Source organism: Varroa destructor, unplaced genomic scaffold (genome assembly GCF_002443255.2).
Source record: "Varroa destructor unplaced genomic scaffold, Vdes_3.0 BEIS01000001.1, whole genome shotgun sequence".
NCBI lineage: Eukaryota > Metazoa > Arthropoda > Arachnida > Mesostigmata > Varroidae > Varroa > Varroa destructor.
In genome coordinates this window covers 70286249-70313870 of record NW_019211454.1, presented here as the reverse complement: position 1 = coordinate 70313870, position 27622 = coordinate 70286249, and the positions used below count along the sequence as shown (strand labels likewise).

At 40.4% G+C, this 27622-nt stretch overlaps 2 protein-coding genes across 7 annotated transcripts in view; both read left to right on the top strand.

Moving 5' to 3' along the window:
• The window catches only part of bsk (mitogen-activated protein kinase dJNK), a 32336-nt gene extending 22316 nt beyond the window's left edge, over positions 1–10020 (top strand). For all 3 annotated transcript variants that reach the window (XM_086980471.1, XM_086980468.1, XM_022790724.2), the window contains exons 5-11: positions 248–339; positions 521–605; positions 741–899; positions 1056–1434; positions 1631–1736; positions 1868–2075; positions 3496–10020. In XM_086980471.1, coding sequence (XP_086836597.1) covers positions 248–339; positions 521–605; positions 741–899; positions 1056–1434; positions 1631–1736; positions 1868–2075; positions 3496–3587 — 1121 coding nt within the window. In that variant the 3' untranslated portion in view covers positions 3588–10020. The remainder of the gene's footprint in view (positions 1–247; positions 340–520; positions 606–740; positions 900–1055; positions 1435–1630; positions 1737–1867; positions 2076–3495) is intronic.
• Positions 10021–10162: 142 nt separating this feature from the next.
• LOC147759037 (uncharacterized) lies at positions 10163–26936 on the top strand. 4 transcript variants are annotated; one of them, XR_015321445.1, is made up of 6 exons: positions 10163–11139; positions 13290–22741; positions 23323–23465; positions 24626–24775; positions 24951–25008; positions 25467–26936. XR_015321445.1 is itself a non-coding variant. In XM_086980482.1 (4 exons), exons 2-4 carry the CDS (start codon positions 22656–22658, stop codon positions 24689–24691), a joined length of 270 nt encoding a protein of 89 aa, XP_086836608.1. In that variant the 5' UTR covers positions 10163–11139; positions 13290–22655; the 3' UTR covers positions 24692–24746. The 4 variants fall into 4 exon arrangements, 3 of the variants coding, with proteins under 3 accessions (XP_086836608.1, XP_086836614.1, XP_086836611.1); XM_086980482.1 differs by lacking the exons at positions 24951–25008; positions 25467–26936 and having other exon boundaries at positions 13290–22716; positions 24626–24746; XM_086980488.1 differs by lacking the exons at positions 24951–25008; positions 25467–26936 and having other exon boundaries at positions 13290–22716; positions 23812–24746.
• Positions 26937–27622: the final 686 nt, after the last annotated feature.

Genomic DNA, 27622 nt, shown 5'->3' with positions numbered 1-27622 from the left:
AGGGCTTACGTTTGCGTGGCACATATTCTGCTAGCTTTAAACATCATTCATTCGTAACTTACAAGCACCGCATGTTTGCTAAATAACATGTGATTCAAAAAAAAAGTAAACTGCCAAAAATGTTAGTTCACAATTTGTTTAACTGAAACAATATGGACAAACATAGTGGTCGTGAAAAGTGCTCCGAGTAATCTCATTAAAAGATAATACCTATTCCTGATTTATTGTTTGTGTTGGTTTGGCAAAGGCCTGCTGAACGCGTTCACCCCGCAACAGTCCCTGGAGGAGTTCAGCGATATGTATCTCGTCATGGAACTAATGGATGCGAACCTTTGCCAGGTAACTGATTCTGACGAATAGCGTGCCTCTTGCGAGACGTTAGCAGCCACACTTACCGCTGCTCGCAGCTGATAAATTAGTTTTTACGTAACAAATACAATAAATCATTATAGACGACCTTACCAGCTGATGCTGCACACACGCTTTTCGCCTTTAATTCATGTTCTACTAAATGCTACAGGTGATACAGATGGACTTGGATCATGAGAGGATGTCTTACCTTCTTTATCAAATGCTTTGTGGGATTAAGCACCTTCACTCCGCCGGTGAGGATCCTATTGAATGTCATGTTTTACTGTTCTAATAATGTTCGTTATGTTTAATTTGCCCGAGACGGGGTCCAGGGTAGAGACTAATCGTTAACTACCCTATGTTATTTCGTTTTATTGGCTAATGCACAGGTATAATCCATCGTGATCTGAAACCGTCCAACATCGTGGTAAAGAGTGACTGTACTTTGAAGATCTTGGACTTCGGGCTGGCGCGAACAGCAGGAACGAGTTTCATGATGACGCCATACGTAGTAACAAGGTACTATCGAGCCCCTGAGGTCATATTAGGTGAGTAGCCTCGTACTCTTGAGCTTTTCATTACGATACGTCCATAATACTATATCTTATTAGGTAACTGTAATATTATCAGATAACCTACACATTAGGGCTTATGTATGGTGCACAACCCAATGCATTATATGTGTATATACGATGCTTATCCAGGTATGGGATATAAGGAGAATGTGGACATTTGGTCGGTGGGTTGCATCATGGGAGAAATGATTCGGGGAGCAGTGTTGTTCCCAGGTAGTGACCACATCGATCAGTGGAACAAGATCATTGAACAACTAGGCACACCGAGCCGGGACTTCATGCGAAGGCTGCAGCCCACTGTGCGCAATTACGTCGAGAACAGACCGCGCTATGCGGGCTATTCGTTCGAAAAGCTTTTTCCGGACGTACTATTCCCCGGCGATTCTGGAGAGCACAGTAGGCTTAAAGCCACCCAGGCTCGCGACCTACTTTCAAAGATGCTGGTGGTCGATCCCGACAAACGGATTTCTGTCGATCAGGCCCTCGAGCATCCGTATATTAATATTTGGTTAGTAACATATCTCTTGATCCGCAAATAATGCCTTACTATTATCCCTCCGTAAACAATGAAGCTTCACTGCGCGCTCCTCTTCTTCTTTGACAGACGGAAAACCATCAATTTCGTTTGATAGTTTGGCGATAGGGTGGTTGCTATGTTTCATTACACAAGTAAGCAACCAAATTCGAAACATTTTATCAAATAGGTACGACGAGGAGGAGGTTAACGCGCCTGCGCCGGCATCGTATGATCACTCCGTGGACGAACGCGAGCATACAGTGGATCAGTGGAAAGCACTTATTTATCAAGAGGTATTATGATTTGCGCATACTGAAATATAATTTTCGAATTAATGCTTAGACTAGGTAAAAGGCGGTAGTTAGAATATTTCGCAAAACTTATTAGGTCCTCTCATATTCTATTCTTGGCTTGTGTGTTACAGGTATGCGAATATGAACAGAGGCACAATACGCTTGGAGCGTCGTGTTCGGCAGGACTCGAGCGACAAGGGTCGCAAGGTTCGCAGGGTTGTGCACAAGCTAACGTTGTGTCAGCCTCTGGAACCGGCACTGCACATAACGCCTCGGGTCAGCAGACAACTGCCGCTGCCAATGTCGTTGCGTTGCCGCCCACGACACCCGCTGTTACTGGTAATTATGATTATTTATTATTAATGATAATGCTTATTACAGGAGGCTATTGATGAAAGGGTAATCATTTTGAAATCCAGATGGCCGAAACAGTCAGTCAGTCAGTCAGTCACCGAAGGAGCGTAACTGACAGTTGTTAATATCATAGCTGTCCGATATCCAGCAAGCGAAAAAAAATGTTTTCGATTTTAGGCTTGGTTAAACAAACAATCCGTCACAACCGATTTGGGGAAAACTTATATCTAGTACAAACACGATCAAGCTCAAGGCTCAAGATGGAAGTGCGATACCAAGCCAATCTCTGCACGGACCTATACGTCAATTTGCAACGAGCGCTGTAAAACTACGCATATAGTCAAGATCCTAACGTGCAGACTCATCTGACTATCGTTAGAACATGTAAAACTCTGACATTGTTTACCTGTCACAGCTGTAAATAATTTTATGATCGGGCTGATAGTAGTGTTACCATTGTAACGCTGCTGTTGTAAAAGTAGATTCAGGAAACGCAGCGTTTCAAACATCGATTTCGGAATAATTTGTAGCCGGACTACGCTCAAAATCTTCTACTGTGATAACCAACAAGCTTACAAATAAAAACACACACGAGCCTAAGTTATACTAAGGCGCGGTTAGACCGCAAGATGTAAAAAGGCGACAGAATTTCAACTGAGCGTATTAAGCTGGGCTAGCGCGGCCACCATAGTCGTTTTTACTTGTGGCCTTTTTTCTTTTTTACTTTTTCTTTAGTTTTTAATTTACTTTATTCAACGGAGCATGTGGCCTCCTGCTATATTTACTCAAAGCTTGATCTCAAAGTACATACCAGTTAACAAACAGTCTGAGTCTATAGTGTTATCTATAGGTACTTTCTGGGTAAGTCCCATTTAATCCAACTCGTGGGGCTATTGTTATAGAGACATTCACACATTCTCCATTTTGCATTATAACGGCCTTTGAGAACCATGCTCTTCTCGATCTACAGTTTTTGGGTTAAATAGCGTTCTCCGTGCGGAGTTAGATATAGAAAGTTATCTAGTCGGATGTTTTTAGCTGTTTGTATCAGCTACAGCTGCTAACGACACCGTTTTCGATTAACGCAAACAAAAACAGATAACGCCCTTAACCGTTTAAACCCAGCGCGTTCCATCGTTAGAGAATGGTATTTAGTCGTTCGAACTAAAATAATTTTCGTGGTGTATGTATGTATGTATGTATTTATTACGCAACCAAATTATATAATTGGTACACTTCATGTCTTGCATGTATACGGAACTAGCTATTACATTCGTTTTTTGGTGAACATTGGTGCTCCTGAGTAACGTTTTCTGGCAGCTCTTATCTAGCCGACTTTGGTCGTGTGTTACGTACGTTACGGAATTGCCCTGCGTAATACATATCAATTTTTACGAATTTTTAGGTTCGTGTTCGTCCGTGGCTGGTGGTGCTCCTGGGGGCAATGCAACCTGTGTTGCTCCAAATGGGACAACGGCCACAAATGCCCCGCAATGAGATGAAAATGCTTTCCGACCAAGTGCTTTTACAAACTGCTTCCGAAGACACTTGACAGATATTTAATTAAGACATTGGCCATTGGAAGGGTCACTCCGTCAGTTGGGTGATCAGTTAATCCGATCAGCTACCTCACAACGGCAGTTTACTCTGACGTAGAGGATGGACCGTTTTACGCGGCACAGCATGCTGCCTGCAGTTAAGAAGCAAATAGATTCCTGCATGACGGACTTTTTGGACGTATCCGCTCTGTGTGCCGAGAATCAGCATCATGCAACCAACCAGATGCTGTTAAGGATCACAAAAAAAAATAATCATAACAGTTGACCATACACGTGTTGCGCGTTGATGAGATCTAGTAAGCGACTCTATATATATATATATATATATATATATATATATATATATATATATATATATATATATTAGGCAACGAGTGAAATGAAATAAGGAATAGGCGCGTGACAAACATACGTGACGTGTCCGCAAATCACTTTGGCCATCCTGCCGCTATTTGAGGAGGAAGAGTATCATTTTTACCGGTCGATTCATTGATGGATTATTAATTTATCAGTTGACTGACTGAGCGAGTGATTGATTGGCTAAATATAAGGATAATGGTAAATTGATGATGATTGAGAGACAGGTATAAATAGTTATTGCCAACTAAGGAGAACGAAAGTGGACACAGGACAACATAGAAGGAAGGGTGGCATCCTATTGCAGACTCGGTACTTCGCTATGAGACGAGTCTGCAAAAAAGCTAAATATATTCAACTAAATCTCAGATTCTCGCCTCACCAGAACGCTATCTTTTTTGTATCTGTTTAGTAAACATACAAATGCTGATAGGTTGCACTTCACGCAAATTATTTGACAAACTGTAATGATGATGATGATGATGATGATGAACATAAAGCGAATCTATGGGTCGATTGGGTAGCAAATTTATGACTGAAGTGTGTTGATCTACCTATTATGTATTACAGATAATAGTTGGGTTACGACAGTTGCCGAAGCAACGCCATTGGTGTAATTTAAGAAAGCTCGGTCTTGGCGCATATACATATAAGAAACACTTAGTTTAACAGATAATTGAGGACGAACTACCTAATGCCTGTATGAATGATGTAAATGTCGATTCTGGGCCGGCGCGCCCCTACCAAGTGTATCACAAAATGGGAACGTAATTGGTTAAGAAAGTGGGAATTACTTGTGAGTGCTCGCCTGTGTGTGCGTGTATGAGGGTGAAAGGCAGAAAGAAAAGCAGACGAACAGACGGTATAGTGTCTGCAACGCAGGTGCTAATAGCGTCTAATGCGTCGCAAATGAACTACTATTATTAATGCATGTGCTACACTGTTGTGAGACGTGTGTTTTTGTGTAAATTATGCGCGATTTATCCTTATATAGGACCCGGTGAGTTTGTGGGCCTTTGGTACGACTGAATATACGCATGAAAGAACGAAAGAGAGAAAGGGAGAAAGTGAGTGAGAGAGAGAGAGAGAGAGAACAAGAGAAAAACTACGTGAATTTCGATCTCTACCGATGATAAATGACAGACCAACCGGTGACTAGGCATATCTGCTTGCCCTGACGTTCTCTAGGCTCGATTGGCGAGTGATTTGCTTAGAAAGGCGAGACGTTCAAGTGCTGGCCTATCGCGAAGGAATAACGCCATGAGGCGAACGAATATGTGCCAAATCCGTTGACGGTCCCCCTATTTTACCGCTGCTCGCTTGGCTGCCTCCCAGTCAACTGAAAGAATGAGAAGCAGCCAACGCTATTTCAGCTTTTTTGCAAATGACAAGAGAGGAAAGCACCTGAACACAATCTTGACCCAACTGATTTGCACCCCCCTTTTCAGCACAATCCACCATTTTCGACGAACACCCACAACATAATACCATTGCTTTTCTTTCTTCATATTTAGTAAGCTTCCAGGGTTGACCGTTCGTATCCCTCTCAATGGAAGAACAAGCTAGTGTTAACTTCGTCTATATTTCCTCAGTTGAATGCATTGTTCCCTTGCTTTATTCCTTATAGCCCTTAAGGCGAGAAATGGCTCGTCTGATGAATCGTTGCCACATTAAAAGTAATTCCTGTACCGCTCAAAGCTGTCTTCTCCAAATGAAGAACACGTCGGGTGAGCCCGTTAGTGGATCATAAAATACGGTTATGCACAGTTTTTGCTAGTCGAATAATGCTATGAACAAAAGTAGCAAAGTTATGCCACATTTAGTACTACTACCAGACCCATGATGTAGATCCATCCTGTTTGAAACCATAGACATCTCTATAGCAACAATACCTATTATCCATTTTGACTTAGAAACATGTATGCAGATGATCCTAAAGTGAGCTTGCCAGTAGTGCTAGTAGTAGCCGAACGTCGTCAATGACGATGACGATGATAATGATTATTACTTCAATCAGCGTCAAAGCGACAAAAGTATGGGCAGAAACCACAGTTAAAGACTGTATGGCAGACAAATACCTGTGCTTAATTACAGCAAAAATGTATGACGACGGTGACGAGGCGATAAATGTGTCTGAGTACATAGAATTGTGAATGAGAATCGAAAAAGCGCCAATGTCGACTTTTCTCACAGCCCCTCAACCCAATAACCTAGACGATTCACCGTAGACCGTAGATCAGATGTAGTTTTGATTTCCTGAGGGACTCGCTGAAGAGTACTAGATAATAATAATAATAATAATAATAACAATAATCATACCAATACTGATCACTGATAATAATAATAATGATGAATAGCTCGGCGTGCGCGCTCGAATAGTACAAACAATCATAGGAAGAAGATTTAGTGCATAGACACACATTAACACCCATCGAAACAACCATCCACAAACAAGCATAGGCGTGTCGACGTATCAGCACGCTTGTATACGAAGACAACGTTATATTCGTATGTTTATGAACCGAAAAGCCGCAACACTAACTGGGGGAACGCCCTGAGTCAGCGCCACACATAGAAATAGCACGTTTATTGGAATTACGTTCGCGTCTCTCTTATACTGCTTGCTGAAAGACCGATCAGAGCGGAAGGCAGGTATCGTTCCGAAGGCGAATCCGATATCTGATCAGAGGGAGGAAGTCCATGGAGGTGTTTCGCACGAAACAATTCTAAATCTAGACTTATTTTTAAATCCTGTGGTGTAACCGATTGGACGGTCTGTGCAACGATGCATTTCTTTCTCTCTGTCCAAAGGGTTTGAGACTAATTAGTTTTACCTTTGACACAATTTCTATTACTGACAACAATGGACTCAGGTATAAACTTAGCACGAAAGTTATCCTTGGTAAGGAAGTTACATAATAAAACGGCTTATTAAATTATCATTATATCAATATTTTGACAATGGAAGTCCGAACGGCAAAAGTGAAACGACAAGTCTTGGCCGATCATTTCCGAGAACCACCGTGCAATATTTATCCCTACAGACCCTTTTATATGATCGCGACTCAGGGCGACGAAAAACGCTAGAATGAATCAATCAATATAACTTGATGTGGTGTGAAGTGTGTAAGGGGTGGTCTCGACGAGGGAGTAAGCCACGGTAGATAGCGATTAGACCGCAACTCAGAAGAAAGAAAAAAAAAATACTAGATTATTTAATAAAAGCAAAAATGGTAACACTCACTTTTCAGCTGTTACTATAAACAACTAATTATATGATAACAATTTTTAGGCAGTGAGTTGATGATGACAAAATAAAGTACTGCCTTTATTTAGACACAGTGTAGCTATACAAGATACATATTTGACCACCTAACAAGCGGTTATTTAATTAACAGGGGCTTATTTCATGTTCAATATTTACGAATATCTTTCTACCACGAACCAAGCGAATTATCATTATTCCCTGTGGAGGAGCTTATAGGAAAGTGTTGGAGCCCGGTGAACAATGCGCAGCGATGCGGTGATTCATTGCCAGATACCGGAAATGGCGTTTCTGTGTACGGGACGACCGTCCAGTCCAAGAATCCCTTAGAAACTATCATTCGCCAGGCGGGAAATAGGAGAAGATTCAAATTCGAAATCGTAGCACAAACAAGTTAAACATAACGAGTGCGTCTGTGACGGTAGTTCGCCTGCGATGCGAGGTAAACCATCTCAAGTGGGTATAACTGCCTTCAGCTTGTCAGCGCTTCAAGCCGGAAGCCTCTAGTCACGTGAAACGTGTAACAACGTAACCTGTTATTATATTAGTAATTATGGTAATGCTAATAGTAGTGATTACATAAACATGGGCGTGCGGAAACTGATACAAATAAACAATAAGAAACGTCGTAGAGGTGCACACCCGCACACATACAAGCACACAACACTCACGGCAAAATAGACGGCGGAATTTCACAACAATTGCTCATAGTCGGTCGATCTCTCTCGCACTGTCACTGGCAATATTAACAAAAACAAATAGTATTTTTATTATTATTATAGCTATTACGCATATATAGGGTATCAATGTAGGAAAATGATACAATTCTATCAATGAGTGGAATGTAGCGTACACAGGGTGCCGAAACTTGCTCCGTATCAGGCCAGGGATAAAACGAAAGCATGGGATGATTTCACGCAAACATGACGATTAATTGAAACGTAATTAGTAATCTTGAATCGGAGAGTAAGTGGTATGGAGTACAGAGTAAACAAAGTTTTCATGATGACATTTGACGATCGTGCATTGTGTTATATTATTACAATTTTGTGTGTTTTTCGAACGCATACAGCAGGCAACTTGACAAGCTGTGCACACTTTGAGAACACGGGTGTACGAACATGCATGCATGCATACATACATACCTACATACATACATACATACATTGCACGTTACAAGAAAGGGTTAAATGGCTAAAAATGTTGACATCGTCTAAATTTATAGGAACGACCATCATTTAACTAACAGAACATAAGCTATAGTATTTTAGGTGTTCGACAAGTCCCAATGAAGCCGTTACGGCTTATTAAGTTGGTACGTGCGGACGGATCATGAAAAGATCTTGTCTTCTTTACTTGACGAGAGTTGTTGTGGGCGAAACGTTTGATGCAGACACACACACATGTACGCAAACCCGGCAAATTACAAGTAGAATTATGAAGATGACGATTGTGATACTGCTGCTGATAATGTCTGTCCTAGCCATAGTGTCAATTATGATGACAAAAGTAAAATAACACTAACACTATTGTCGAGTGAATACTAATAAGAGCAATAGATGCTGAAGAGGTCCTAGGCGACGCAAAAACGTGCCCAGTTCACTACGGCGAATTGTACGTCGACTATACGTGGACGTCATGAACAAAAAGGAACAACAACATTGAGGATCACGCGCTTCGCTTGGGAAGTTAAAAAAATCGTGACTAATTACTCTATTACTGTGAAACGGTTTACTAATCGATACTGAGCAAGTACCATTAGCAAATGCTGACTCTAACTTTTGCGTGAGTGATGAGATACCACCCGCATCATATTCGTTTAAACATTGTAAGACAAATTGCAGGAACCAAGCATGAGGTTGGCCATAACACGTGCCGGAGCAAAATAAGTTATCACAGTAGATCTATAGACTAATAGGGCGCGTCGTTAGATTTCCTAATTTTCACTATCTCTGACCACAGACGCCGAAATAGAATTTACAACGGACTATAATAGTTCGTGATCGATGCCAGTGACCGCAGTGCTGTGCGAAACAATTGTACTGATAAGATAATTTCTTATCACTTTGAAAAATGGCGGCAAGTTCCACTAGCGTATTGTATTTTGCATTATTGATATTTGTCCACGACGTCGTCGGCAACATGTTCAATTTAGATGGGGTAATCCAGTTCTCAGAAAGGGGCAAGCAATGAGAGACACGCAAACACTGGAACAGTATCTAGATAATTCGTATCATTCTCGGCCGCCATGCGAAAAGAAAGACATGGCAACAACGGGCCAGCTGATGAGAGCAACAAAATCGAGATCAGCTGGATAAAGCCATCAACAGTACGTCGTCATCATCGTCGTCGTTCTCATATTCGATACGTATAATACATCCATCATTATATATAAACACAGCAAGTCTCTTACACATCGGATGACACAGTGTAATAACAATCGACGAAAATTAACACAAAATAACACCTAAGAGAAAAAGAGCCAGCCGATGTGTTGCGCGACCTGACGTGCAGCCGAACGCCGATTGCTTAAATGAGTAAAGGTGAAGTGGGACGCAGAGCTGCGCGGTAGATACGATCACTTCCATAGCAGTAGCAACAATCGTATACCGTATGATCGGATAGAGAACATCCGCCTATTTACACGATCGTAAATAATGATTCTTCCTACGACTATTGCTCGTCTAACAATGTAATGTTTCACTTAGCAAAAAATAAATTTGTATCGATGTGACTTGATTATATAATATGTAACATATATTTATTTCAACAAGAGTTGGCTTGTCGGCAAGGGGCTTTCCGCCCGAACTCGCTTGATTTTGCATTGTCCAGCTTTCCTGTTGTTCTTCATACTTTGTCCTGCTGTACCTTGTGATGACGATTAATTTAATGTACACTGCTGCTGTACACTGTATATTGGTATTCCGTGTAGATAGCTAGTCTGGGGTCACCCCGCACGCTCCACAGAGCAAGCAGTAATAGTAATAATAATATATCTAATTAAAAAAGATTATAATATAAATAATGACCACCCTGATAATGATGCTGACCAACGTAACACTGAAGGAATACAATAGAAGGAAGTAAATAAAATGCCAACTCGACGACCGATGCATGCGTGTTCTTGCATAGGTATTCGTAGTGCAAATGCGCGATGGCATCTAATGCAGGCATCCAATAGATTGGCCATATCGTAAAACACTCAAAGCTAAATTAATATCGTTTGTTGCCTGATGGAAGGTATATAGTGTTTCGGATGTAACATCTCCCCCAAGAACATTCTGCACAAAACGTTCTATGTACATTCGATAACAATAGCAACTTACGCGAAAGCAAGCCATATTAAACCGTCAATGTCGGCGGCCATTTGCAAGCTCGTCAGCGCTTTTAGGGAAGAGGCAGCACAGAGCACCGCAATTGGGCTTCTGATACATTACATTATACTAAATTCACGCACTATGTGTCAAGTCATGACGTGTAAATTGGTTCCTTTATTTTTTCCTGAGCAGAATTGACGATTGTACCACATGTTCGTTAGAAGTCCAGGTCTATATGAGCCATTTTATCATCACTTGTAACAATAGAACCGTTACTTCGGCCCCCCAATACGTAGCCGTGTTTTAGAGGATAAACAGATGAGTCCATTTCTGGCTGAGACTTGGAGACCTGGAATTCGCCTAAGATACGCTGGTTTTCGACTAACTGGCAGATATTCGGATATTAATAACAGCCCGTAGGACGCGTGCGATGAAACTTCCGATTCAAAAAGGATGTTGATGAAAACTTCACTGAACTCCTGTCGTTGCAATTGCTAGCAGACGCTTCCGTATTTTGGACAATCCCCACTTGTTGTCAAACGCATACTCTGGTAAGTAAAGGAAATTATCCAATTACCGTGCTTGCGTGTCTAAAAGAATTTCTCGCTGCTAAGAAGGCCCCAGGGGGGGGGGGTCCATTGCGGCAGCTTTTCGCATGTTCACCTAAGGTTCGAGTTCATCAACTGATCTCCTAAGGGTCGTCAGTGCTTTCTGACTACCATGTCGGCTTCTAGTCGTTCTTGATCTCGTCGGTAATGTGCCCATGACTACTACTACGATCAATAGTGGCTTTAGGTTATTATTTACGACCAATCCTAACGTCTGCAGCTTAAGCTTCGCAACCCAATAAGGAGTGTAGCATTTCGAAAAGCTTTATAGAATGCAGCCTAAGCATCACTGAAGAAAAACTGTATACAAACTGCGATTTGTGTAAAGGCTCTTTCACACGATAGCCAGTAAGCTTAAGGACCACTTGGCTTACGTTTACCCTTGAATACCATGGATTGTAGCACTTTTTATTATTCTACTAAAACACGACTACGCCTCAAACAAGCTTTAACATGGAACAACAAAGAAGGCCTGTGGAGTACACTAGTCCCAAGTCCCTGTATACGCCCAAAAAACCTAGGCCGGTTAACGGCCGGCTTCCTTCAAGAGTGCCTTTAGACAGCCGTCTTCAAATCAAACGGTCAGCCAAAGCGGAAGTATTCTCCAGCCCTAGATACTGTTTTCAAATTTGCTAAACCATTCTTAAACAGCCTTTTCGGCCATAGCGTTATTTCCAAACTGCATTAGTAGCGTTCTGGCTTCGACGAAGTGCATAGCAGAGAATGCACGAAAACAGCACGATGGTAACGCAGAAAGGGCGAACAGTATACTAAAGATTGATAACAAGTAAGGACAAGCGAAAAAAAAAAGCTTATTTTTTTTTTAAAAAGCGCGGGGTTCTTTTGTACTCATAAGAGCCGAAAGAATAGTGATTATAGCGAGAAGTGATTAGAGAGAAGTTCCTGTTAGATCGCCATTTGGGCTAATGTACATAATATATACATATAGGTAAAATTGAATTAATAAAGAAACTTTAATTGGCAGGAATTGCAAAAGGTTCCTCTTACCTTGTGCTTTTGGTCGAAAAGTGTGGAGCCGTAGTGGAGGGTAATAGTGATGATTCCTTTTGAAGACCTAATAATATAAATTAACAGCAGAACTAGAGTCGCTAATATCGCTAATATTTAAGTACTTTGATGGGAATGGCGTGAAACGGCGAAATCGTTGTACAACATTAATGGCTAGTGTGATGTGATGCTCGTACTAGGATAATAAAAATCAACACAATAGCGTAATAATAAAGCTACTTCAATAATGGTTCATATCGCAGGACCGTATACATCTTTGATTTGAACACAAATTTTATTCAGACGTAGTCCTTAGTGCCTTCTGTTGGGCTCGTAATGCATTTTTTTTTCTGTTTTATTTTTTTTTTCTATTTTTTTTTTGAACAAGCTGTATTCTATCTGGATATCTTGCACATCCAGCAGCCCCTCAGCCGACATAGAAGGCGATTATAAATATACTTTATTGAACAGGGCCGTGGATTTTATTGGAGATATTTCCGTTGATAGTCTAATAAAAACGTTCTCTATTTTATCACACATGAAGCACTTTATCATTACGTACGCCATCCTGTATAAATCACGCGTTAAGGCGACACAGTAAGTAAGCGAAACTATGGGAGTAGCCGCAAATGAACAATGAATAAGATAGTGTAGGATGCGCACTCACCTGATAAGATTTAATAGTTACAAAGTGAACGGTTGTACAACTAAGAGTAAGTACTATTCGATATTATTCAAATGTTCCCTAAATTATAAGGAAAAGTCTCTAATTTTAATAATCTTTGTCATTTAACAAAAAGGGCATTTCCACCATTTAGCAGGAGTTACTAGAGCCCTAGTTGATATAGAGAATCTAATTAGAAGCAAGCAAATAGCTCTTGTGTGCCTTAGTGGGGTCAGGTGGGGACAACGAAAACAAGAGCAGTTGGGGGTTATTTTGGTGACAGTATGTTTTACTGTGCAACTGTTATTTTGCTGTCTTCTGCTATTGCGGCTTTAATTGAATGGGCGAGAGAAGGAGGCTACCGTTACGCGTTTGTCTTATTAAACTGGTTCCCTTACTGTGTGCGTCATCGTTTCGTTAGGCACAGCCATGCAGAAAGCATAACGCGAAGTAGTCTCGGCGTGTGTTCCCACGGCCCTGTGACTCGATGAAGCTGTCAAGAGATGGGCGGCCTGCAAGGAACTGGCAGACACCATGGACAAATGACAACGTATATGAACCGAGCGGTAAACATTGGAAGACATATTTGCTCATATATAATTACATCTATATACATCTAGGAAAAATCTAACATATGTACTGAATTTGCGACATCAGCCAAAACGAACGTAACGGTAGGTTCTTGTGTACAAGATGACCCGCATTTGTAGAAGACGCATATTAAACTAACGATGATATAATTTAAGCAACTACTTAAGTCAAATAAAATCATTTAACCGTACACGCGTTTCCGAAGGCAGCCGCTCCTGTCGATCACATCAAAGCTTTTACAATCGCTAGATATGAATACTACTGCATAACTACTTTTGTGTGACTTGAACAAAAGGTCCTTTTTTGTGTCGTACAAGTTGTACATTTTCGGTGTTATTCCAAGTTTCTTAATATAATATTGTTAGATACTGCGTAGCAGTAACATGGCCACACACTGACCCGATATTGCCGATAGCGTATATTTCCGATGACAGTAATAATAATGCGAGTTGCTTGCTCTTATGAAGGTAATTATGCGCCCATGTAGAATCCTTGTTTATATAGTAGTACCAAAGTATTTTAAGCTGTATGTCTGGTACTGTCGTTAAGCAACGCTACAAGCATCAGCATTGCTCGTATACATAGCACTTTTATGCATCTCTATGTAGTCCTACGAGAACGCCTTGTTGTCTGGGGTGGATCTAGATGTTGTGGTAGCCGACGCACAAGTAAAAGAATTAGATTTAACCAAAAAGGAGATTACATGAGACTCATACGGGGAGCAATCGGCTACCTGCCGCACGAAACCGCCAGATCTGGACTGTGAAAACTTCCATCAAAGGCGTTCGGGACCTATAATGACAGTAGAAAAGGAGGCGAGGGCGTTAAAGCCGATAAAGGACTCTGGCAATGGCGTGCAACGATGGCCGGTTGCCCGCTGAATCTATTGCACTCTAAATTGCGAAGCACAAAGTTGCACGCAGGACGAGCGAATGCTGCGTGAACTCGGCATGAGTCGTAGCGATCGCCGAACGTTATGGCAAAGAAAATGCATGATCAGTAATTGTCAGCTCGAACGCGTACCCCACGAATGCCTGTATCATTTATAGCATATGTACTTATGTCTGAAAGCATAAATATATATATATATGATGTATTAGCAAGTCTCATTAACGTGCCCCGAAAGATTCGTGTGCGATCAACACGACATAAGCGTATATCTATAACTTAGAATATTTGTCAATACAAAGAACGATTTCCTCCAGTCCGATGTTGTTTGTAATTTTCGTATTGAAGTTCTTGATATATTTGCGCACGGGCAAGAATACGAACTCACATTGCCAATGATACGCCTTCCGTCTGAACGGTTTGTCGACAGCTCAACGTGTCGAACAATTACATTTCTGCACACATCGCGCACGATAGGCTCACCCCTCTGAAAGGATCATTGAATCAGTTGCCCATTTAGAAGTGCTTATGCAGACAGCAGCGTAATTATCTGTACGGTTGTACTATTGTGACATTACTGGCTGCAGTCGGCGGCGTTTATTCTGTCTGTATCTTCACTCGCCAATCGTCTCTAGCTTTGCCACTGTAGTGTAGTTCTATGGATGGCTTTTTCGTCATTTTGGACAATTTTAAGGTAATCAAATTACTGATACTTAAAAGCAGAAAGTTTTTCTGAGTTGCCAACTTACTGGTCTATTGATCATAGGTAGTAGTTGAGAATCTCTTTTTGCTACGCCTTATAGGGTCAAAATGTATACATAGCTTAACGAAAAGGAAAATAAGGAACCCCCCGCTACTCATCTTTTCTATAAAATACAATAATAGCCCTTTAGATTCACAAAAGTAAGAAGCGATGGGCGAATGAAAAATGCCTAAGCAGATTACCCATTCCAAATTTATTTTATAATGAATATAAATTATAAAATTCTGATGACGCTATTTAATAGCCGCTCAAGCTGGTCCATGAAAAATTTGCGGAATTATCGAGACGTACTAGCAAACACGTTTCAGGTTTACGGGAGTCTAAAATAGACAAAAACTTGGAGAGGTATTCTGTTACCAGCAGTCTACTATCGGTCCATGATTGATAACTAAGGCGCATACGCAGAGGACCGTTCCGTACAATACTTCAGTAGTAGAACCCAAGTATATTATTTGACGTAATCTCCGCCTATTTACATATAAATAAAACCTCTTTATAGAATATCATTACGATAATGTATATAATTGACCTCGGCTCTAAATTATAGCATCACTAACTATAGACGCCAAACGCATTGTGCTCATTTTTTTCATCAAACGTAACGATGAATACAGAGAGTAAAATTACGGTAGCTTTCCAAGCAAGTTTACCCAAAGCGTGTTCGTACTTTTATTTAGTTAACCGTATCTGAACTATAAGACAATCGAAAACAGCCTGGTGGAAAGTAGGAATACACAATGCACAACAAGAATTCCCTGAACCGAAGAACCAGGAAGATTTAATAAATGTTATCAATAAACAAATTATCTGATGCTTGTAGCGTTGTTGAAAAACGCTAACGAAAGGAGAACAGATCAGGAGGCAGAAGCGGTCCGACCGAAATCGAATTGATTTTGTTACTTAATACGGTAGACGGCCGATAAATTGGAAAAGCAACTGACACCGACGAAGAAATACAGACTAGTAATGAACGATAAAAAAAAATATCAGAGTCAGAATACAAAAACTAACAGATGGAGTAACAAAAAAAAGGTCCGGGACCTTTGCATTAGTGATGCGTTTAGGCATTTATTAATTATCCTTATTAAGCATCTGTCTCAATTATTAACAATTATCAATTGATAATTATTAGGATAACGGTAGTGGCTGATCGTTTCGCAATACTTTATGTATGTATATATATATTATAGTACCGAGCGGAGATCTATATGCAGCCACGTAGTTAGCAGTGGTTTGCGTGCTGTTATCTGAGCTCGAAGCGATATTAAAGAAGGCAAGGAAAAGGTAGCTCAAGAAACCCTTTTAAATTTTTTTGAGCTACCTTCTCTATAGAACCGCCGTGGAGAATGGAACGCTGTAATACAGACATAGTATTACCCTTTCTTGTCCCTCTCCCTTTGCCCTACATCCATCACCACTATTCGAGTGTTTTGTACTCCCATTAACATTGCTATTACTGAAGAGCCCCTGCTGGATAGGGAAAAGATGACACAGAAGCGGCTTTCGTTGCCGCTTCCTGTCATCTTTGCTTCGTTCGTGTGGCTTACCTACTTCCGGCAGGGTCAGTTCCTTTGACCTGTTACTAGATCCTAATTGACGGCAAAACTCGCAAAAATTCCTGTGATGTTTCAAAGGATGCTGTTGTCCATAATAAGTGTGCTTATTTAGAAAAACGAGACACCTAATTAATCGCAGACGTTGCCACAAATCAATACAGTCACGAAGCTCAGAGAGTTACAAAGCCTCAATATGGTTTATAGAACAGGGATGACTTGAGTGATATTTTTTAAAAGGGGAATATCTAGAGGACTCACTTCGTCTGGAAATATGATTTTCAGAGTTAGTTGATCACCTAGCAGCACAAGCCTTTTGTTAAAAAAGTCAAAATGCGATCGAAACTATTTGTTTAACTAATATATTGCTTGTGGCGCGTCGAGCGCTACAAATAACCTCGGATAAATTACGTATGAGGATTATGTTGTAGATTAGAAGTACTCACTCGGTCAGAACCAATCTCCAGATGCTGTAGATTGAAGTCTGTTTGCTTGGTCTTTACTGCAGCCAATACTTCAACAATCAGACCGAGATTCTTAAACCGGCGTGGTCTTCTAGAACGGCCACAGGTATGTATACGAAAAAATCTCAACCGGACGTGTGTAACAAAGTAAACTGTGCCTTTTCGAGATTAAAATCCCAGCGATCGAAAGTTTCATTGAACGTGCAACTTACCTTTCCGTTACACTCGATAGATGAAATTTTTTACTGACGACAAAGTTTTTATAGCTTTTTCATTCTACCAAATCCTGTTCTTCTGCAATAAAGCTACTCTGAACTGAGCTAATATCGCTGACATTTATCAACAAGAGATTGCTTCAATTCAACGTTATGCTTCGATCCGTCCGATCGATCCAGGTGCTGCTACGTCTTGATGTGTCAAATTTTCTTAATTATTAATTACTGTACAAAATGAATTTAGCGGAAACATAGTGTTGAATCTGAGTAATACTTACATTTTTTTTTTAAAGTTGTTTTTGAACTCTAGTTCAAATGCGTGATAGGTATTACAAGACAACAAATAGCTCCTCCTCTTATCCTCTTAGAATAGCAATTATCTTTAAAATGAAAGTGGCTTTTTATAGTAGTTTTGTGCGTCATTTTTCACTAGAATCATTATACGTTTATTCCTTTCAGGGCCATCTACTTTGAACAAGACTTTTCTGACCCCACTGATTATGGGCCCTAGCTTATAATCAGTGGCGTGTTCCATCTATTTAAAATTAAGATACGTCCCTCCCGTTCGTGGCCCCTTTACGACCCGTCTTGTCTCGTTTCGAGCGGGTCATAGGTTAACCGCCCACAAAGAGCCTGTACGAAGTAGTTCGTTATGGTCGAATGTTGCTACGGGCTACTCTCGTTTGCGGCCTGATCCTTCAGAGACATCATATAGAGCTAAACAACATTGTTACTATTATTAATACGCCATTCTACGTAGACTACTCGTGTGCCAACTCCTCTTCGACTTTGCATTTTGAAAATAACAAATAATAATTAGCATAACTGCAATCTACAAAGAAAATGTAATGGGTTTCTTGTTGCCTTAGCCGTTTTTGGGGGCTTTGGGTTTTTTTTCCCTAATTTCAGTTCAAATTTAGACATCACAGTACAACGTATTTCACAGAAACGGCGTATCCATTGCGGACAGAATTCACCTGTGTATGTAAGACCGAAATTCCTGTATCCTTTTATATCGTTACGTTTTTTAACGGGAATGGGGCTGACTAATGTCAATGTCAGTTAACTGGATGCTGTATTACATTGGCATGGTCATAAATTAACCGATGCAAACACTTGGCACCCAAATGGGAAGTCTATGTTTCAAAGCTGATCAGGAAAAAGGTGGGTGTTTACTAAATCAACCACCTCTTAATTATGTTGTTTGATAGAGAAGCCTTGGGTAAGTCGGAGACAGATCGTTTACAATGTTGGCACCCATATTCTTGTCAGCGCCTAGTAACACCTACGAACTACGGCACCTGTTCAAAGTAATCCTACTGTGAAAAAGCATATTTCCAGTCTACGAATCCTACCGTGGTTACACCTGGCCTGGTCCATATTTCGATTTCGTTTGCCCTTTTTGCGCCTTGAACAACTCGCCCTCGAAGACAATTGTACTAATCATAAAACTTCTAAATGTTCCAAGCCATTCATATCGCAAAGAACCCTTTATGAAGAGTCAAAACGCTACTGTCGTACGCTTCGTTTGGAAATTGCAGATTACAGGCATAATCCAACATAACTACCACTGGCCGATGCAGCTCACCACGATAAGCTATTATGCTTTAAGTTGAGATTAAAATGGACCTTTCTTACTTAACGCCCGTTTACGATTAGCGATAAACTATGTACAGCGGCTCCATCATTGCTGAGATGAACAGCACGCCGTACTTCGTTATCGGTGCTTAATCTCATAATACGACGCAAGGTCGTTCAACTTATTATGACTATATTATACTGTGTAGCTGATATACCGCGCATGGGCTCACAATTGGCGTATTTAACCAAGTGCCTTATATCAGACACCCTCTTAAGCTTTCCATTGGGAAATACTTGTAATAAGCTCAGTTACAGCACATGAGAATGTCTTATCGTCAGTTTCACCGAGGCAGACAATTGAAATCGAAGTGTGTAAGTAAGTAAGATTACGTTGGTCTATTCGGTCAGAACATTTGTCCATAGGGCACCTATGGTACAAACGAGATAATAGCGGACCTGCTTTGATTTGTGAGTACTAAAATCTGACACTTGTTAAAGTCTTCAGTTTTGTCAGACTTGATTTTGTGACAGTGTTGTAAGTTCTTAATCACAGAAGAGTGGCCACTTCAACGGCTTTGCTTCTCAACCCATGTGTTTACTGTTTGAAGCTCTTGAGCATTCATCGTATCAGTACTTGTTCCGAATGAGTGCGCCTAAACAAATATATATACACAGAGAAAAAGAAAAAAAGGAATCGTTTTAAGTTCGATGGTGAGATGGGTCCGAATGCCTATTGCTTCAGGTCATTTCTATTTGCCAATCAGGTAATATGATAACAGGAAAAAAACAAATATGGCGAGCTTCATAAACAGTAAAGCCTAAACTGAAAATTGGGCCTGTTCGCTTAGCAAAGGTCACTATAAAGGCCAGACAAAAACGATCAGTATCTCAAAATCGATGTTTATTAATTGAATTGACACCTTGGTGACGTTAGCGATCCGACAGATTTGATACTTTCATCCCTTCACGCTTTACCCTCTAAGAATTCTTTTATTAATTAACGAGAGGTTTGGAAAGTATTTCGCTTTAGGTCTTCAACTGAAACAACGTTAACGCTTGTTCACAATTCATATGAAACAGCAGGTTATATTAAGAGCCTTCTCCTTGTTCATAAAAATCCGTCCTGTCCTTCCGTTACGTTTTCCGCAAAAGTATTAACAAATTCCGCATCTTTAAACTGTCCATTCTTGCGAGGCACGTTCCTCGCCAAAGCGACTATTTTAATGTTGAAAAAACTGAGCTATAACAAATGGACAAAATGGCTCGCAGCGAAAGTTCCTGTTGAATTCTGTTCATCGATAAACAACGATCGCCCGTCATTAATAAATGATCATCCAACTGTTGTATTTTGCTATTAGACGAGAATATACTTCGTGCAGTAAATGCACAGATTGTTATCGCCGCCGTGAATTTTAGAATAGGTTAAGTAGAGCGTTATATAGAATGGGTCCCCTAGATTTCAGAAAGCTAAGTGACGATAATCGTAGACTGTAACATAAACCGGCTAAGCGGGCAAAGTATTTCATATTGCAGCTTTGTCATGCCGTTAACGTTAATCTGCTGTGCGCTACACTTTGTCATAAAAATGAGAGATACAGCGTTTCGTAGGGCAGTGTTTCCCGGCACGCAGATGCCCCTACTAGACCTTTGCCGTAGCAAGCACAGTTCTAGTAAAGTTAAATAGAAATAGATAGATAGTATTCGATCAGAACAACCTAGACAACAGCAGGGCCTAGATTAAGGATTACACAAAAGCAAGCACACGTGTTGTCTTCCGTTCCCCCTCGACGACAAATAAGGGCTAAATCAACAACATGCCTTGGACGCATCCAACAACAGCCTGACTAGCTATGTATACTTCCACTTTACTAACTCTCCTTCTATTATTGCATATGCCGCCGTTCCTGCTGCGGCTCCATTACAGCCATTACTACTGACGTATCTATAGTGACGAAATCAAATAATGACAATATTAATAGTCCGCACATACAATTTTTCCGGCTGGAGACGCCGCATCGCCTTTTGCAAAATGATCTCATACGTTTTCTTGGCAATGTGATTATCGATTGTCCAATAAGATGTATTCCGCCCAAATGTTTCGAGCTTTCCGCTCGGCACCGCCGCAACATTGGACGCCTGGCTACCATCACAAAGCAATGTGCGTCCATGCCCGAATTCGAACTTAGACCTCTACGTGACCTTGGCATGAGCAGGCAAATATGTTGCCCACTGAGTTGTTACGAGGAAAGTTCTGTGCTTATAGATTTCCCCTATCTCCTAATTTTGAATTCTATTCGGAACTCCCGTGTGGGCACATCGTTTGTTGTCTGAAAGCGTTCCCACAAAACAATTCCTCATCCTCCATTTCATAGGATCATTTCATATTAGCAGCTGGCACATATCGAGTAAGTTACCTTTGAGGTATACATTAAATACATTCTTTCACCTAGTTAGAAAAGATTTATTTTTATCCCATTGTACAAATAGGTTGAAAAAGTCATTCGAGCACTTTGCTGTAACTACAATAACAACTCTGGGGGATGGCGCCCGAGCTGATCCGGTACGTCCACTTCCGATAAGATACGATAAACTACCTCTGGCAATTCGTTATCTGAAACTAACAAAAAAGCTTCAGTCACGAACCCTGGCTACATAAATGCATCAGGGATGTGTACGCGACCGTCTTAGCTTAGTTCAGCCTTTGGAACCTTCCATGATGCATCTAGTAGTGTTGAAAAAGCAACGGATTCATTTCAAATCATGCACTATCACTTCTTATTGCCAGAACCCATCAGACCCATTTTTGGCTTTTACTTTAAAGCGCACAAGTTTTCACGCTCTGTGTAGCGATGGTCAAATGCTTATTGTTGTTATTGCTGTTACGATATAAAATCCTAAACAGGTATATAAGTTATGACCTACAACCGTCTGCGAGCGAATATCTTGAGCAAGCGGATTACGCATGATCTATGCGGGAGAACGTTCATATATGAATAGATCAACAAAAAGAAGACGTAGTAGAAACATATGGTAATTCGATTAGCGTATGATATCATACATCCTGTACAATGTCTCACTGCCACTTATTAGAGCACTTCACTGCCGCCGACCAGTACCAGCTAATTCTCAAGGAAGATTGTGCGTTTCAGAAGGATTATGATAGGGCCGACCTGTATCTCCCATTTGTTTCAGCTAGTTGGCGAAAATCAAAAGGCGGTGGATGGCTTTTTTTTTTCTTTCTTTGTTCTGAGGGTCGTGGCGATAGTCTGAGTGGCAAAAGGTCATTTGATTCTTTAGTGGACAAAATTGGACCAAGACCGTGGGCAAGCACATGAATAGATGAAACATGAAGGCTTCCAGTGAGCTGATTGTAAATACAAAATAAGAATATAAACTGACCAATCACCTTCACAAAAGTAGCAATGGAATTTCTCTGTATTTATATATATATATAAACAAAACCGATAGCCGCAAGAAGCATGCAGATACGACGAATTGCTAAGACATAAAATAATCACTAATACGGCGCATAAACGGTGTCATTTGATTTTGTTATGCTGAGGCCGATGGTCGCAGTCGTCGTAACGCCGCTGGTAGAGCAGCACCGATGCCGTCACTGTTCGTCTTTTTCCGTGCGTCCACCATCTAGCCAAACGGACATCTGTACAAACGAATGGATCCGGATGATACGAAGACGCGACGCCGTCCTAGCATCATTAGCAGCGGAGGACAATGACGTCGACGATATTGAAACAGAAGAAAAAGAAGAAGCGAAAAAGGCAAAGAAATAAAAGTAAAAACCGCACGGATGGCGAGGGGTAATAACAGATCCGTTGTCGTTTTCTGGAGCGGGAATCTCGTTTACGTTGAGTTGTATTGCCTTATCAATCATTGCGAGCCCCTGTATGCGTGCAAAGCTCTAGACTATACTACTTGACCCACTTGTCGTTAGGACCGTTTCACTGTTTTCGTCTACCTTCGCTCGCTTCCTACTGTTGTCACGAATCACGTTATTTAAAGTTGGCTAAATCGCCGAATACAACGAAATTGTTATGCAGGCGTCCAAGATAGAAGTAGCCGGCAAGTTTCTGGCATCTAGACTACGTTGATTTACCGTATTACTGCACAAATTAAGTTGTCACTTTTCGACGCTTACGATAGTATTAATTAGTTTAACATATCCTCACGATTTTGTCGTCTCAACTAGACCGTGTACTGCTATACGCAAACGTAATGAATCCAACTAATACAGCCTAGGTTGCGTCCCAACTTTGAGCTTCTGTTGGCCAACTGTTGTCCTGAAAGCATTACATTCTCCTCTACGATAGCTCATTCTCTATAAAACATCATTGAGCGCGAAGATAAGACACGCTAGCGCGTACTTAATACTTGTTTACAGAAACTACGACAGAACTTCAGCAAAAGGTTATCGTGGCGTTCGTATTTGTATTTGTTGGCATATCTGGAACAATCGTTGTGTTAGCCACAGATGGACAAAACAGCCTCTTCCAGAATCAGTTAAATTCTACCAATGGACAGCAGGTAATTGATCGTAACTCATGTTATTATCGTATTCCGGTACAATCTAACTAAACACGATGAAGCTTTTGTCTGTATTGTTTATTCGCGGCACGATATGAGCATATCTATTTTTCGATCGATGATATACAATACAGTTTGGCAAAAACATGTTCAACTATAATTATTACTTGTGCCTATTTTCTGTCCGTGTCTGGCCTGCATTGGCGGCGCTATTATGCTTATCTATCCGTTGCTAATAATCTGATAATCAAGGACCTTCTGTCACGTTCACTCTGCACTCAGGAGAAGATCAACAGAATCCCGTCTTGAATAAATAAATTATTTTCTATGCTTTTATTGTTAACAGCCCTATCCCTAAGCTGAGAAGCATCACTATTTGGAATAGATGTTGCTATTGAAGGGTTTTGTGAATGCCTGCATATCTAGACATGGATCAGATCTTGGCTGATCAAAAAGCGGTACGGATTTGCGCACCTGCCACATGTATAATACATGATACATGTGGGCCAGAAAATGGAAAAGAAGAATAATAAAATGAGACCTCTTTTACACACATGAAAAAATTTGTCAAGCAACAGGAACGAGATTAGCAATGTCCGTATGTATGTATGTACGTACACATAAACTGGTTATGACACGGGCGAAGACACTTGATGCAAAAACGCTGATTCGATCTTCCCTCCGTCGTACCTCTTCATTGCCCATCATCGGATAGTAGTAGTAATGGTAATTTAAGTAGTCCAAATATTTTACGTCAAATCTACGTATGGCGTTAAATACTGTTCGCCTAATGGCTTGATGTATTGATTGTGTGTAATATCAAAATATTTTCTATGTCATTTAGCGAGAAATTTACTGCACTAGCCCGCTTGGTAAAATGTCTCGAAATAGTAACTCGACAGCTGAGCAAATTCAAGCGAGGTTTTCAGTTTCAGCAAGTTTTTCAGCTATTTTTTAAATTCGACTTGGGTAGTAAATAACGAAACTGGACTCGTATCTGTTTATAAACACCCATTACAAGTATCTAGATAGAAAACAGAATAACCAGGTTCAAGCTCCAACGAAAGTAGCCCGAAATAGAACGGTTGACATTGTCATTGTATATTAAATCGGTTTGCTAAATAACAATATTTATATTTTATTTAAACATATGTTATAAGTTTTTGTTCGTACAAGATATGAGGTCAACGTGCCCGTTACTACAACGAAAGGAGCTCTATCAATGAGGCCGGTCCTGGTTATATACGAATCGAGATATGCAATAAACGTCGAGAGCGGAGATTCTGCTGACGTTGTCTCTTCAAAAAACTGTTAGTAAATTTTTTCCACCCCTATTAAATATACACTGTATTATTGTAGCCCTTTGTATATCGTTACGTTTCAGTCTCTTCTTTTATTCCGTATTTTTAGACGCCCGGTGCGCGCCTACATTGCGCTAGGAGAACGACAAGAGTTAAAGGTAAACAATTATTTTTGCAATTCTAGGTTAATAATAACGAAACGCATTAATTCGCTTTGGAAACTTCGGCAATCCTCCAGTCAGGTTTGTTTCCAAACTAACTTGTTTCTGTTAACTTTTTTGCTATAGTATACCCAGACACTAAACTGACCAAGGCTCTAAGCATGCTTACCCTTTGCTCGTTACTGTTATAATGATAATCTGCATTTTCCCAGCTTCATGATTAAACCTTGTGTGTACCATAAGAATCACCCGTAACATCTGCAATTTGTTAGTAGTAGCCTCGAGTACACAACAAGCACACTTCTATATAACAAATTCAACTAAGGGTGTCGATGTAACTACCAACTCCAAAGGAGCTCTTTCATTCATCTTGCCATAATTAAGCATTGCTTTGATTGGCCATCTTAAAAGGTCTCCAACTCCACTAAGCGGTCGCTGAGCTGCGTAGATTCCAAAATTTTTCCATTGAAAACAAAGATGTTAAAATGCTCATCACTAAAATTGGGTGATTGCTTCTAGAATTGTCTTTTGTTTTTTAGGTTTTCTTTAGGGTGAACCCATGGCTGTCCTCGGCGTCAGTTATACGCTTACATAGGTTTTCGTCGCCTGGTAGTGTGGTGTTCTTCTGTAGAAGAAGAACGAGAACTCGAAACGTTCTGCATCCTTCCAGCCGTCTGCATACTCGTACTTACGATAAGGTTGTTGTCATTATGAGCATATGATAGACATTGTAATGACACAAAACAAAAAGAGAAAACTCCCTAAAAATTAAATATTCTTAAGCAGAACCCTAACAGGTTTAACGTCTCTGTGACTATACCGTGTCCATTGTTTTCAACTATTATTTATTGCGAAAGGCCATGGTGGTATATCGCCGCTACAAACAAACTCACCTTATATAAAGGAGGATATTCAGACGAATCAGCTAGAATATATATATATATTCACATGGGGTCGTCCATGTTTGTCCCCCTACTAGTTAGGCTTAACTTCATTGCTACTTGGGTGTCATGAATGTGTTGTCGTTCTTAGTTAAGTTAGTCTGAAGAAATTTTAAATGGTTCGTAGTCCCCAGCAAAATTAGATTTCACTCGGAATAGAATGTGGCCTTCTACCATTCTTAAGCTAAACTCAATGTCCGAGGTACCAATCGAATAATGAAGCGTTCCAGCCAGCTATCTGTAAGCCGAGTTTTAACTTTACCGGCTACGATGGCGTATCTAAGGCCGACGCCAGTTGAATTTGTAACAAAAGGTTAGCCAAGATGGCTTGCATGTCCATTATCGCAAGCCTGTGACCAGTGTTCTTGGGTCCCATATCAAATATGCTTAATGCGCTCGTGTATTGTTCTTTGTGAACTTCCTCGTTTTTAAAAATTACCGCCACAAAAAATGTTTTGGATCCATCTGGATGGGGTGTACGGAAAATTCAACAAGCATAAATGGGCATTGAAAAATCACGACTAAACGCTATGTTAATGACATATTTGCTGGACAGAAATTTTGCATAGCTAAAATAATTGCAGGTTGTAATTTCCTCAAATAAATACTAGATACTGAGTAGTACCAAGCGCCATCTATCATATATTTTGTCATGTCCTTAAAATGTTCCGATGCTTTGTTAGACGGAAACCTCAGTCAAAATAAATACTTCGAAAGATTAAACGTTATAATGTAAAGAACTTAGTCTAATTACGACGGACGCAAGTTTCATCAGTTCATTTCTTTCCACTCTGGGCAGGTTAGATGTGTAATTACGTTATCCCAGAATAGATCGCCCGTCTGAAAACTGATAGTGCGCTGAAAAAAACTATCAAACCGCTTTATAACTACTTCTTTAGTAAGTTTCAGTTGTTACAAGCGAAACTTTTGGAAATAAGTAGCTTTTGAACTACTTAGGCTAAAATAATGATTGACATATATTAGAACTTCTCTCTTTTAATTTTTACGCAACTGTCCCAGTGTCCTGTTAATTTCTAGATAGCCATATCACCACTATTCGGGCTTTTACATGTCATTTTTTATCTATGGCTTCTCGAAGTATATCGATAATGCGGTATGCTTGCTTATTAGTTAGCCTTTTTTTGGCACGGAAAGCAGTAAAATTACACCAACCCTGAAAGAAACTGTGGCATGACGATAACGTCTGGCGTTTCACTGAGCAACCAGACTTCATGTTTTTAACCGTCCTATCAACGGTCCATGAGTCTTTTAAGGAACTTGAGATAGCGGGCTGTATTCATTGTTTGCTTTATGACGAGTATCTCACAGTAGTAAATGTCCGTGATGTCCACCGCAAGTACTACCATCATTTTACATCTGAATCCACCCGACATTGGCACCAAACTCGATTTTTCTCCAAGACGACGCCACTCCCTCGCCTGATCCTTTTCTTGTTTAAACTGATCTGGAATCAACTCATGAGATGTCCATTTTTACTCAGTCTCTACATTTTTAATGTTTAGGTTATAACCTGTCATAAGTTAGTAGAATGCCAGTTTTGGCCGACAAAGCTTTTAGAGTTTGAACGCGGCTTCCGTGAAAATCTTCCTCGATTACAGCAATGCATTCTTGTCCTTCGACTCCCGACATCTGATCACCTCTTCGTTGGTCTCCAACACTTTAATCTCCGTTCTTTAAACGTTTGCTTTTGTTGAAGGCCTTTTTGCCTATTCTCGATAGCTATTCTCGATATC